We start from the raw sequence: 11,914 nt of genomic DNA, 5'->3' as shown, positions 1-11,914 counted from the left end.
ATATAGATTCGTCGGCTGCATAGTAACTGCAAGCTTGGTCTACGTCGCGATGGCTGATTCCATCGTCAAAGATCATCGTCCCGAATATATTATTCTACTCGGATAGCATAGAAGGTTATGTCAGGCTATGTAGAAATGATCTCGTACATTGATACTGCCTCACAGAGCACTACCTGTAACTCTAACGTCCACGCTATCGTATTCGTTTCGAAAAGGACGCAAAATATGAAACTCCTATCAACTAGACTCCGGATATAAAATAATGTATCTCGTTTCACTTCCTCGGCGAGAACTGCAGGTTCAAAGGCTCTAAGTGAGTGGTAAATACATCTTGCGCCTCCGTATCGAATATTTCTCCTGTTTCGCCAGCCGCAAAGGTGATATCAAAGTGCTGCACAAGACTAGAGATAGCGATCCGCAAGGTCATCAAGGCCAGGTTCTTACCAGGGCAGCTGTATGTCCCTATAACAAATCGTGTCAACCCAGGTACCTTGAACTATCTAGAGTTTGCTTACCGTGACTAAAAGGCATGTAAGGCGCCTTGCTAGTTCCCATCTCGGCACTCCTCTCTCCGAATCGTTCTGGTATAAAGTCCTTGCTCTGTTTCCAGTAGCGCGGGTGCGTCTGGATCAGCTGTATGGGCACGATGACGGATACGTTTCCCGGAACAAACTGCTCGTCGATTTGAACGCCCTCGGGCGGCGTCCGTCGGTATCCTCCGGTAAGCAGAGCGGGCTTTAGACGCTGGGTCTCGTCGATGACGTTGTCCAAGTACGTAATTGATTTCGCCTTCTCGTACGTCCAGTCTGCCGGGGTCGGTATGATATCGTCGATCTGGGCTTGTAGCTTCTTCAAGACGCGAGGAAACTTTGCCAAGTAGAATAAGGAGCTCGCCAGGGTCGTAGCGCTCGTCTCGCTTCCTGCGACTATAAGTACTCTGGCGTCGTCGTAAAGCGAGCTTTCTGTTGGCGAAGCAGAAATGTCTTTTTCGATGACGGCTTTTAGTAGCCATGTCATGATGTCTTGAGGATATTTCTCGAGGTCGATACTCTGGTGACATATTAGAACTGCCGGTAATAGGGGTTGGATGACTTACCTCCCGTTTCTTTTCGACTTGAGATTGGCAATAACTAAAAAAGGGGTGATATGATTTTGACGCGCCTGGGATACGCCCGAATATATTCAACAACCAGGGGATATAGTTCAAGACGCCTAGGATATGCATATGGTCGCGTACGTTTTGAATCGCGGGATGATTTATGCCATCTGAGACGCAACCGAAGTCTTTCCCGAATCCGACTTCGCCCATGACGTCGAATGTGAGATACATCGACCAAGTCGTCGCATCTACTATTTTTCTCTGCGATATTTGATGCACAAGTTTAGTAACTAATGCTTTAATCCGAGGCTCGTAGGTTTGTAACGCTGCGATTGAGAGATTAGCCATCCAGATAACTGCTCAAGTAGCGTATCTAATACCTTTGATCGAGAATCCTTTATCCCAAGCCCTATGTCTTCTCTTATGGTCGTTGGGGTCTTGCGAGCCGTGAAAGGATACCTTTTTGGAATCAGGACTGGTACCCATGTAACAAACCGGCTTGTGGCAGTTTGTATTCGGACCATATATGATTGGGATTGCCGAGTCTCGAACGATGCAAAGCTCTCGCGGTCCTATAGCGGTACGTTTAGCTTGACACTTCATATTTGAGAAGGCGGTTGTTTAGGTACCTGTACGAATAAAGTCGCCGTATCGCTCGTTCAACTTGACAACGTCGTTATGGTACTTGGCTTCTTTAGCAACCCGGAGCAAGGAGAAGAAGCGGGAGATCTTGAGGTCTAAGGGCCCAGGAAATCTCCTCAGCCGATGAAAGAATAATCTGTAGATGACCATGCTCGAGAAGAGGCCTGTGTTGAAAGTAATTGCCAAGATGCATAATCCGGCCAAGGCGCCTAGAAAGGAAGACCCTAGAAACACGGAAACGGAAACGATGCCGAGCGCGAGAAATAGCATAGCTGCCATAAGATTATACATGAACTTTTCCACATCTCCCATCTGAGCGATAGTAAGGTGAAAAAGCACGCCTAAAGGCACGCCAAGGGCGACGACCGAAGATAGTCTGCCTTGATCCCACAGGCCGAGGCCGTACGAAGAGATGGCGTGTAAGTAATCCATAGCGGACTAAGACGGTTTATTCAGGAGTACAACATATTGGACATACACGGACTACGTCTACTTCATATATAAAAATGACGTTGACATCATTACGACGCAGCCATCATTCTCCCATCATATCCTACCCTAACCAAGAATAGAATCCGTCGTTACTCTTACATACCGTTATCTATAGTAGCACAGATGTAATACAGATGTAACGCGGAGCAGCAAGCTATAGGAAGCCTCTGATGGAACTATTTAAATGTGGTGTAGTCGCTAAAATTCTATTCGTTACTTTGACCAGGATGTTACCTACTCATATGATACTACCATTACTCCTTATCAATAATAACAAGGCTCACCGACAGGGCAGACAGCTTGTCAGTTATCAATTGACCATCCGCCAGGCTCCACGACTGGTCTCCAAATGGTACGTCCGCGATACGCCTCCCGGGGTCTGGTGGCGTTATCGAGACCGGCCCGTTGATGTCGCCAGCACCTCCGTTTACTATGCTTATCATGATTTGGGTCTCCCGCACCCAATAGCTTATATCGAGCAGCTCCTGATTGTCGATGCGAATATTCCCGTCGGGCTGACCACCGAGCAAGAAATCCCTCGCGGGGGCGCTCGTAACCGCTGCCGCCATCCGCGAGTGAGCGTCGAATAATTCCTGGCTGGTGGGCCACGTCCAGGCGAAGATACCGGTGGCGCCTCTATTGAATGCTAACGCGTTCATGACGAAGGCTTCGGCGGGTGTCGGGTCGCGGGCCCAGTAGTCCTCGCCGTGGAAAGCTTGCGGGTTATGAAACTTGGGTAGCGGCCACCGGCCCAGCCAGCGTTCGTATTGTATTAGGTTATCAAGACGGCGAGAGACGTCCTGCGGGTTGCCCGCGCAGTTATCACACCCGCAGTCTCCTAGGGTCGTATTGCATGCTGTACCCCACTTGGAGAATGTGCTATTGATGGCGATGGGATACGGATCTTGCATTAGAATATCCCCGGCCGAATACTCTCCAAAGTAATAGTCTTGGCAGTTGAGAGTCACCGCTACCGGATGATAAGGGTCTAGACCGTGGATGAGCTCCTGAGCTGCGGGCGTAACGTCAAAAGGAACTTGCCAGCCGTCGGGTCTAATAGATTCTGGCGTAAGCTGACGAAACCGTTAACTGCTATTCGACTAGGGGGGTACCTACTCGTCTGCCGTCCAGTAAGCAAATAGAGAGCTATGATGCTTGATAGTGTTCACCCGCTGCGTAACCTCCGTCAAGTTTTTGTACGAGCTACGCAGATCGAACATGAAGCGCATGGTGGATGCGTCCATGCTGTCGTATACCGGATTGGTATCGGCAAATCCCGCCAACGAGATGATAGCGTTGAGACCTTTTCCGCCGCTGGAGTATTCGCGAACGAATCCGTCGCTCTCGGCCGTGCTGTTAGATCCGTTATACAAGCCGTAGAACCCGTACGGTAGAAGAGGTACGAAAGCATCCCCCGTCTGCGCGTTGCGGAATAGTAGACCGCCGCTCAGGTTGTCAATCTTGGTGGCGCTTCCTCCCGGAGCGATATCTGGCAGATACCGAAACGAGCTGTTCGCCGTATAGTTACGTCCGCCAAGCCGAGACGTGCCGACTAGCACGACTTCGTACGGTGTTAATCGCGGTTCGAAAGCGGAGAGGTCAAAATCAAAACCTGAACCGGTCGCATTAATCGGCACGCTGCCCTCGACCAGTGGCGCATTACCCTCGCCGCTTTTGGATATCAGGTTGATGGAGAAGTGCAGATCCGTAGATGGTTCCGTCACCGACTTTTCGTCTGTTGTCGAATTCTCCCACGGCTCGCCAAACCAAGTCGACAGCTCGGCCTTGACGACGAAGGAGCCTTTGTCCTCGCCAGCTAGGTAGATGCTATGCCGTGGCTTGAATTGCACGTACAGATTTGGCGATCCGTCCGGGTTTATGAGAGCTGGCTCTGTCGTGTGACCGCCTGGCTCGAAAGACGGGTATCCGGCTTCGTAGACTTTTCCGCACCATCGCGGCCATCCTGGATGTTCGCCGGTTTCGTTTTCGGACTGGGCGTGCGTTATTCCTGCGGCAAGGACTATGCTAAATACGGATAATCTCATGGCTGATGTCATAGGGCTTGCGCATATGATTCTAATTGAAGGAGACGGAAGTCAACCTTCTAGATTGCACTTATTGCTAAAGTTGATACTCATAGATACGCAGAGCACCACATCGCCAACTTTTACACGGCTAGAAACTAGGTTGACAAAGTAAAACCGGTTACGGGTATGTAAAGAGTTATAAGTCTAAAGCCAAGTCCAATTGATTGCGACGTTCCACATTGAACTGCCTGTTTGAGTTCCCCAAGGGAGATTCTGCCCCGCATAAGATTATCAATAAATATGACGATAAGTAGATCTTCATCTGATAACCCTGCAGAAGGTGTAAGTAGGTCAACACTTATTATTACAATAGGGATTGTAATCATAGTATTATATGCTAAAGGGTAATTATTCTCGGTATATACAATACATCCGTCCAAGATCATAATGCAGCAACAAGACCAAGCGCCGCCAACGCGACAACACCCCATATCTTAACCCCCGTTAACCTACCCTGCTCGGCATACCTAGGCCCGTCGCTCGACTTAGGAGCCGCAGTCGCGCTCGCTTCGGCAGCGCTTTTCGTCGAAAAGTAAACATCAAACGGGTCCATCGCCGCGGTCGTCCAGCTCGGAGGCGCCGGGCTAGCCGTTACGGCAGCGGATACCTCAGAATCGGGTAGCTCGTCGTCGTACATACGAACGATACACCAGTTGCCCGCGGAGGCGATGTCCTTGGCGATATTCTCAGGCACGTCGCGCTCGTAGACGAAGCGCATGCAGGACTCGACGTCGCCAGGCGGCCCGACGCGGACGTCTTCCGTGACGTACGGTGGCGGCGTCGCGGCTGCGGTACCGGAACCCGTGGCGTAGGCGTATTGGACGGTCATAGTAGTAGAAGTTGTGCTCTCGGGTAGCTCGCAGAACTGTATCTCGCAGCCCGTGTTACCCGGTATGCGCATCAGGGGGCTGTTCGCCATGTCGCAGCATTCTTTCAGTGACACCACCCCGTAATGCATGTCCGGCGGCGGATCCGCGGTGCTCTTAAACTCGAAAGTCACACCGCAGGCGTACGAGGATATGTTGCGCAGGGCGTTGTGCGTGTTGCACGTGCTGTCGCTTTGGCTGCCTACGATACCTGCCATTGGGGCCTACCGAAATATTCTACGTCGCTTTAAGGTCTGTATACATTCGTCGCGTTTACTGCTCCTGAATAGGTAGGTTTGAGATAAAAGAGTGACAAGTTCTGATTGCGAACAGACGAGATAATATAAAAAAAGCAATCGACGACTTCCTACAGCAGTATAACGAAAGTGTGAATCGAAACTAGTTGGATGAAAGAGTAAAGACGAAAGGTCAAGTTCGGATTTTAATCAAGCCCTCCTTAAATCTAATAACATCCATGTCGATGTTAGCGACAGCTTGGCATCGGTGGAGCGGTTGGCCATCATGCTAATCCTATTCATGTGCTCGATGTGCTTCTCTTCGAAGATGTAAAAGTGGGATTATGACGACTTGGAATACCTTCAAAATAAAATATAAATGATCGTCGCGATTAAAGTTTACCAGGACGCGAATTAGAATTCGCCGATGTTTTGTACATGTACTTCATATTATTTCGGCAGGCGGTCAACTTAGACTTATCTTATCAATAAGCTACTAAGTGGGGCACTGCGTTGCAATTGAAGTTTTCGAAGAAAAAGTCGAGAGCTAGCGCTTCAATTGGACATCAGCCTACAAATACACCTAAAATATCACCCAACAACTTACATATATAAGGGAAACGTGCATTTCTTTCGCAATGGCAGGTCCGACCTCAAAAAAGAGAGGCCATCAAGATTCAAATACCAAATATAAATCTCAGAGACCGAATAAGAAGCAAAGAAAGGTCCCCAAGTATCACAGCGATTCGGAAGAAGAAGGTCCCAACACCGAGTTCCGACCCGTCGACCTCCTCGATTCAGACAATGAAGACCTCGACAATATCGTCGTAGATGATATCCCATTCGGCTCGGACTCGGACTCGAAGTTAGGCTCGGATTCGGACTCGGATAACGATGCGACTAACAAATCTAAGCCTCTCGCGAAACAACGGAAACTAGCAAAGAAACCTGCTAAAGATGAAGCTCGCGACAAGAGTCCAGAAGCCGAATTAGAAGATGACGACGATAATGATGAGGATGAGGACGAGGATGAACTAGAAGAAGAAGGCTCAGATGGGGACGACGATTCGAGAACTCAATTCAAAAAATCAAAATCAAAACGCAACGATCCCGATGCCTTTGCGACATCCATGTCCAAGATTCTATCTACAAAGTTATCTACCACAAGACGTGCGGATCCGGTCCTCTCGCGCAGCGCCGAGGCCCACCAATCAGCCAAGGACGCTGTCGATAATGCGCTAGAGGCCAAGGCGCGGCGACATCTACGGGAACAGAAGAGATTGGCGCAGGAGAAGGGGCGCGTAAAGGACGTACTAGTCGGCGCTGTCGACGAGGAAGGTCAACCTGAGATTTCCACCCAAGAGATTCAGCAGACGGAGAAGCGCTTGAAGAAGGTGGCGCATCGTGGTGTTGTCATGTTATTCCGTGCCGTCAGGGAAGCGCAGGAGCGGGCCGCAGAAGCCGAGAGGGATACGCGGAAGGATGGTATCGTGGGAGTTCAGAGGCGCCAGGAGAAGGTTAACGAGATGAGCCGGCAAGGTTTCCTAGATTTGATCGCCGGAGGCGGTGGGAAGTTGAAGAAGGGTGCGCTGGAAGAAGCCTAAGCTTAATTGATACGCGCGTATTCGGATTTAGAATCGCATTTTACGGAATGATATCAAAAGCACTTCGTGAACGTGACCTCGTTAAGAGTTGGGCTTTGTCCTATCTCCAAGCCAGTTATAGCTATCCTGCTGCGAGTATAGTACATCGTATCGTATGGCTCGCTAGTTTTATCCAGGCTGCCAATTGCAATGCCGCCACCGCACCGGTACGCTACGCCTTACCTGTCGTCATATTGGTACAATTCGGTGGTTTTTCATATGTCCATTCCTTGCCTTTAACTTTAGAAGATCGTATCTTTTATTATTTCGAGCCGAAATCGCTCGCTTGCAGATTCCTCGTCATAGAAGGCAGCTTGACCTTTAGCCCGTCTAGTTCCTTAGTCATAACAACCTGACAGCCTAATCGGCTTGTTTCCGTCAACCCGAACGCCAGATCCAGCATGTCGTTTTCGTCATCTTCGGGTTCGGGCATCTTCTCGTAGTATTCGTCGTCTAGGACGATAACGTGGCACGTCGAACACGCACACGAACCACCGCATGCCCCTTCCATCTCTAAGTCGTGCGCTTGCGCAATGTCTAGCAGGTTATCCCCCTTAGAAACTGCGATCTTATGTTCGTTTCCTTCCTTGTCGATAAACGTCACGTAGAGTCTGGTCGGAGATTAGCGTATGGTATTATTCCCTCGTAGAAATGTCTTACTCCTCGCCTGGCTTAGGCGGATGTATATGTCCATGCTGACGTAGAGGAGATGTGCTAAAATGTCGGAGTATGGAAGCGCTCGCTCGGGTATGGCATATTAATGGCGCCTCGGATCTTATCCTGCTATATGTAGAGAGAGCAGGCCGCCTAAGATGCGATAGGGACTGGGAGGAGGAGAATTGAAGCTTATGTATGCTTCGAACGAGGGCTCGAGGAGTCGCCATTGCGTCAAGACGAAGTCCGAGAGGTGCGACTAGAACTCGGGGATTTCGGTGATGAGATGGGACGAAGAGAATTTAAGCTGTAAATATTGGAATAAGAGTAGATCTTCCTAGGTAAAGACTATCTTAATTAATTGCCTTTAGAAAAATGAGGCTCTTATTGTAGCATTACTCCATATAGAGGGGGAACCAACAAGCATATGGATCGGAGGTTGCTTGCATCTAACAAGAAAAAAATACCGAACTAGGATATTTGACGATGTTCAGCAATGCGATGCGACGATATTCCAACGAATTAGAAGAAGGCGAATTGAATTAGCTCCGATAAAATATTGGAGGCGGCCCGAGTACAAGGAACAAGCTTAGCGGCCGGTGACCGATCGTTGGAGAGTCTCTATTAAATCCGAGATGCTCTGTTTTTTTTTTTTCTTGATGCTTATCTTATCGATAAACAAATCTTGTCAAAATCCATCGATTTTTGACACACAAATTTATTGGGTTATGTATCGCACCACGCATGCATAATCCCACTTAGAAGCTTGGCTAAGCTCGCATTGGTTCCCCTAGCTTACCTAATACAAGCTAGACAACTCAGTCCCTCCACCCCACGATAATCTTTGTATCTTTCACTCGTACAAAGATACTCACGATATAATCTTGAAAAAAAGTCAACATAGCTCCATCTCGCTCGAAATGTCCACAACTAGAGAAGGAGTAAACCCCCTGCGCCCCTATTATATACCACCCTCTATAGGGGAGCAGGCCGGGAGTCTCCCGTCTCAACCGAATCCTTTCTCCCAAGGAAATGCGACAGCTTCTACTCCAAACAAATACGCCTCCCGAGCTCGTGATATCTTTCCCGATATAGACTATAAGGATCACCTCGACGATATATCACCATCTACTATACAATCCGTCAAGAGTCTAGTAGACGAGCTACTATGGAAGTACACGTCGGTAATAATGGCTCAGCCCTTCGAGGTGGCCAAGACGATTCTGCAAGTGAGGAGTCAAGATGACCTCGGAGGGTTAAATACCCAAGCGGCACCGAAGCCTACCATAAGGCCCGCCAGCCCGGTTCTGTCGAGCCCGAGCCTTTCTAGTCCGAACGTTATCGCTCCCAAGCGTTCGGTATGGGACGAGGTATAGCAACGAATTTACTATAGCTATTATCTAGCTCTTAGCGTGGCGATACTGACGTGATTGCAGGAAGTCGAATCTGATTCAGATCCGGAAGGCTCCTCATATTTCACGACTAATACGCCGTATACGCCTACGCCGCCTCCAAAGTCGAAGAGGAGGGACTCGTCGCCCGCAGCACCCGCCGCGTCGCCTACGAGACCCGTAACCCTCCCTCATCATCTCGCTCTAAAGCGGCCCGGCTCGATACTTGACGTGCTGTCGCAGTTATGGTCGAAGGAGTCCATGTGGGGGGTTTGGAAAGGAACAAACGCCACGTTTCTCTACACGGTGCTGCAGTCGCTGTTTGAGAATTGGTCGCGCAGCCTTCTCAGCGCGCTGCTGAACGTTCCCGATCTGGGACTAAAAGACGACGTCGACAGGCTAGTCGATGTCGCATCGCCGTACCCTTGGGCTTCGTTGTGCGTTGCCGCAGCCGCAGCAGTATCAACGGGACTCATATTAGCCCCTCTCGATCTCGTCCGGACGAGATTGATCGTCACGTCCACCGGACGTACCCCGCGGCGGACCCTATCAACCTTACGGTCGTTACCTTCGTGGCTGTGCCCGTCGTCCCTATTAGCACCCACCATTCTCAACTCTCTCGTCCACCCGCTCCTCACGTTATCCACACCCCTCGTCCTACGAACCCAATTCCTAATCGACCGCGAGCAGTCTCCTATGACTTTCTCCGTGGCCAAATTTTGCACCTCGTGCGCGTCCTTATTCGTTAAGCTACCGTTGGAAACGGTCCTCCGCCGTGGTCAGGTGGCGGTACTGTCGGAGCACACGTATCTAGATGCTCTCGATCAGACAGATAAGCTAGAGACGATCGTACCGCCGGGACGATACAATGGAGTGTTCGGTACGATGTATACGATTGCTACCGAAGAGGGCTCTAGAGCCGTGTACGCGGTGCCGAATAAGACTCCGGCCCGTGGTAAAAAGGCGAAGCAGTCTAAGACCACCGCAGAGGTGGTATACAAGAGGGGCCAGGGATTAGATGGGCTCTGGAGAGGATGGAAGGTCAGCTGGTGGGGGCTCGTTGGGCTGTGGACGGCCGGAGTGGCAGGAGGTGGCGGAGAAGGAGAGTTCTAAAATACCCAGGCCTCAATCTTCACACCTCGATATTCACAGCATATGATGCTACATCGGCAACAGAAAATACAGCGAGAGCGGGAGCTGAGGTATCCAACTTGACATCCCAAGGCTATTCCCAACCCCGCATGATTTTATGTTCGAAGAAAAAAGCACCTCATGAGATACGGCATGATTCCCCATATACGTAACGTAACGAACTTGATTCTATCGGTAGCGCATGGTCGTGTAAATAGACATTCTTACGATTGTGAAAACTTAATATTATCTACTCAACTTTGACTCTTTTGTTAAGCATATAAGGACTGGGCTGATTGTAATCAAACGCTCCCAATACACTATATCCCGATCTTCCAAAAGAAGTACTATTATACGATATGATGGTAATATTATAGTGAAATCATCTGTGGAGTCAACAATACCTTTACCTCCTATTCTTTAATAACAAGATAGATATAACATACCACTTATCATCTATCACGTTGTTCAAGATTAGATGATCCACGCAATCGGCTTGGCTTTAGAACATTCACGGTAATTAATTTATACCCTGTTCATAATATTGGTCGCGTTTCAGAAACGAAAAAAGAGCTAACTAAAAGAATCTTGCGGTTTTTCTAGAATTTCTCTCCTATCTTTTACGATCTGGCGTTAAAATATGAAACCGACCGGGACCACTTCCGTTTACGGTCATCCGAAACGGCGATGTGGATCGTCTGAGATCGACGCAGGGGCTCGGTAGTGGATACCGATGAATTTCCAGCCCTGCAGTTGCCCTCTGCTTCTCATCCCGAGGTTGATCCCCCGCTGATTCCCGCTGAACTGTGTGAACCTCAACTTTCTTCGATGGAGTCATTTTATAATAACGGCAACTCGAACCGGATTTTTCTAATCCACCATCTTGGTTATGCATGATCAAAGCTTTACGCTTCATATGATGGCCACGTCATGTTATCGTATGCGTCTGACAAGATAGATTGTCCACTAGATATGCTGCGAGAGGTTGTTTTTCGTTTGTGATGAGACATCAAATTCTATAAAATCACTTTTAACAGTTGCATCGCATCAACATAAGAATAATCAAGCTCATGAATCCCCATACCAATTACCAGCTGATAACTTCAACCACCATATACAAAAACGCGGCTCGTCAAAATGAAATCCCACAAATGAGGGCAGACTTCCCGCCGCGGCTCAACCGGGTGTCACGCCATCGTGGATCCAAGGGGCGGCTACCGATGGTGTGGTCGGGCCAAGAACAAATCTCTTGACCGTTTAATTTAATTACGGCCTGGGCCGCGTTGGAGATATTCCCACGAGCAAAAGTCCAACCTAATAATACAAGTTTAGCTTTCATTTTAACTACGCCATTTACATACCTCTGAGACTACCTCTGAGACTGAGGCTAATAATAACTGAATTGGTAACTGTTCACCACCAAGTAACCTTCCTACGTTGCTACCAAGTTCTACAATGTTGTAATAAGTCAGGTCGTCTGTTGCTAACCCAAACGTCGCATTAACTGCCAAGGCATAACATGGCGTTGGTTGGTGTAGGTCCCACAGCACCGAAAAGCTGGTTCGCCGGTACTGTACGTGCCATCCCGGCTGGTAACCAACTTCGGACGACGTGGGCCACAAAGTAGGGGCTCCCCATCGTGAGTCTAGCGCTCCAATCATAACCGGGTCATA

General features: G+C 49.1%; 5 protein-coding genes across 6 annotated transcripts; 2 read left to right on the top strand and 3 right to left on the bottom strand.

Annotated features, from left to right (window-relative positions):
* Positions 1-274: 274 nt before the first annotated feature.
* On the bottom strand, positions 275-2,173 carry GL218_06428 (Tryprostatin B 6-hydroxylase; the record flags this gene model as incomplete). The annotated part of the gene is made up of 5 exons (XM_033583140.1): positions 275-462; positions 516-1,050; positions 1,097-1,425; positions 1,480-1,671; positions 1,729-2,173. The coding sequence occupies 5 exons, from the start codon at positions 2,171-2,173 to the stop codon at positions 275-277; spliced, it is 1,689 nt and encodes a 562-aa protein (XP_033433333.1).
* Positions 2,174-2,487: 314 nt separating this feature from the next.
* Positions 2,488-5,404, bottom strand: GL218_06427 (uncharacterized protein; the record flags this gene model as incomplete). Of its 2 annotated transcripts, XM_033583139.1 has the most annotated exons (3): positions 2,488-3,286; positions 3,350-4,309; positions 4,788-5,404. In XM_033583139.1, 3 exons carry the CDS (start codon positions 5,402-5,404, stop codon positions 2,488-2,490), a joined length of 2,376 nt encoding a protein of 791 aa, XP_033433452.1. The 2 variants fall into 2 exon arrangements, with proteins under 2 accessions (XP_033433452.1, XP_033433453.1); XM_033583138.1 differs by lacking the exons at positions 2,488-3,286; positions 3,350-4,309 and having other exon boundaries at positions 4,703-5,404.
* Positions 5,405-6,060: 656 nt separating this feature from the next.
* On the top strand, positions 6,061-7,026 carry GL218_06426 (uncharacterized protein; the record flags this gene model as incomplete). The annotated part of the gene is made up of 1 exon (XM_033583137.1): positions 6,061-7,026. The coding sequence occupies one exon, from the start codon at positions 6,061-6,063 to the stop codon at positions 7,024-7,026; it is 966 nt and encodes a 321-aa protein (XP_033433336.1).
* Positions 7,027-7,327: 301 nt separating this feature from the next.
* On the bottom strand, positions 7,328-7,949 carry GL218_06425 (Adrenodoxin like protein, mitochondrial; the record flags this gene model as incomplete). Its single annotated transcript, XM_033583136.1, has 2 exons — positions 7,328-7,676; positions 7,726-7,949. The coding sequence occupies 2 exons, from the start codon at positions 7,947-7,949 to the stop codon at positions 7,328-7,330; spliced, it is 573 nt and encodes a 190-aa protein (XP_033433335.1).
* Positions 7,950-8,639: 690 nt separating this feature from the next.
* Positions 8,640-10,223, top strand: GL218_06424 (Mitochondrial fusion and transport protein UGO1; the record flags this gene model as incomplete). Its single annotated transcript, XM_033583135.1, has 2 exons — positions 8,640-9,089; positions 9,156-10,223. 2 exons carry the CDS (start codon positions 8,640-8,642, stop codon positions 10,221-10,223), a joined length of 1,518 nt encoding a protein of 505 aa, XP_033433334.1.
* Between the last annotated feature and the right edge of the window lie 1,691 nt (positions 10,224-11,914).

This window comes from Daldinia childiae, assembly GCF_008694065.1.
Source record: "Daldinia childiae strain JS-1345 chromosome Unknown Scaffold7, whole genome shotgun sequence".
In the NCBI taxonomy this organism is placed as follows: Eukaryota; Fungi; Ascomycota; class Sordariomycetes; order Xylariales; family Hypoxylaceae; genus Daldinia; species Daldinia childiae.
Note: the sequence above shows the minus strand (reverse complement) of the source record. Positions and strands in the feature narration are given on the sequence as shown.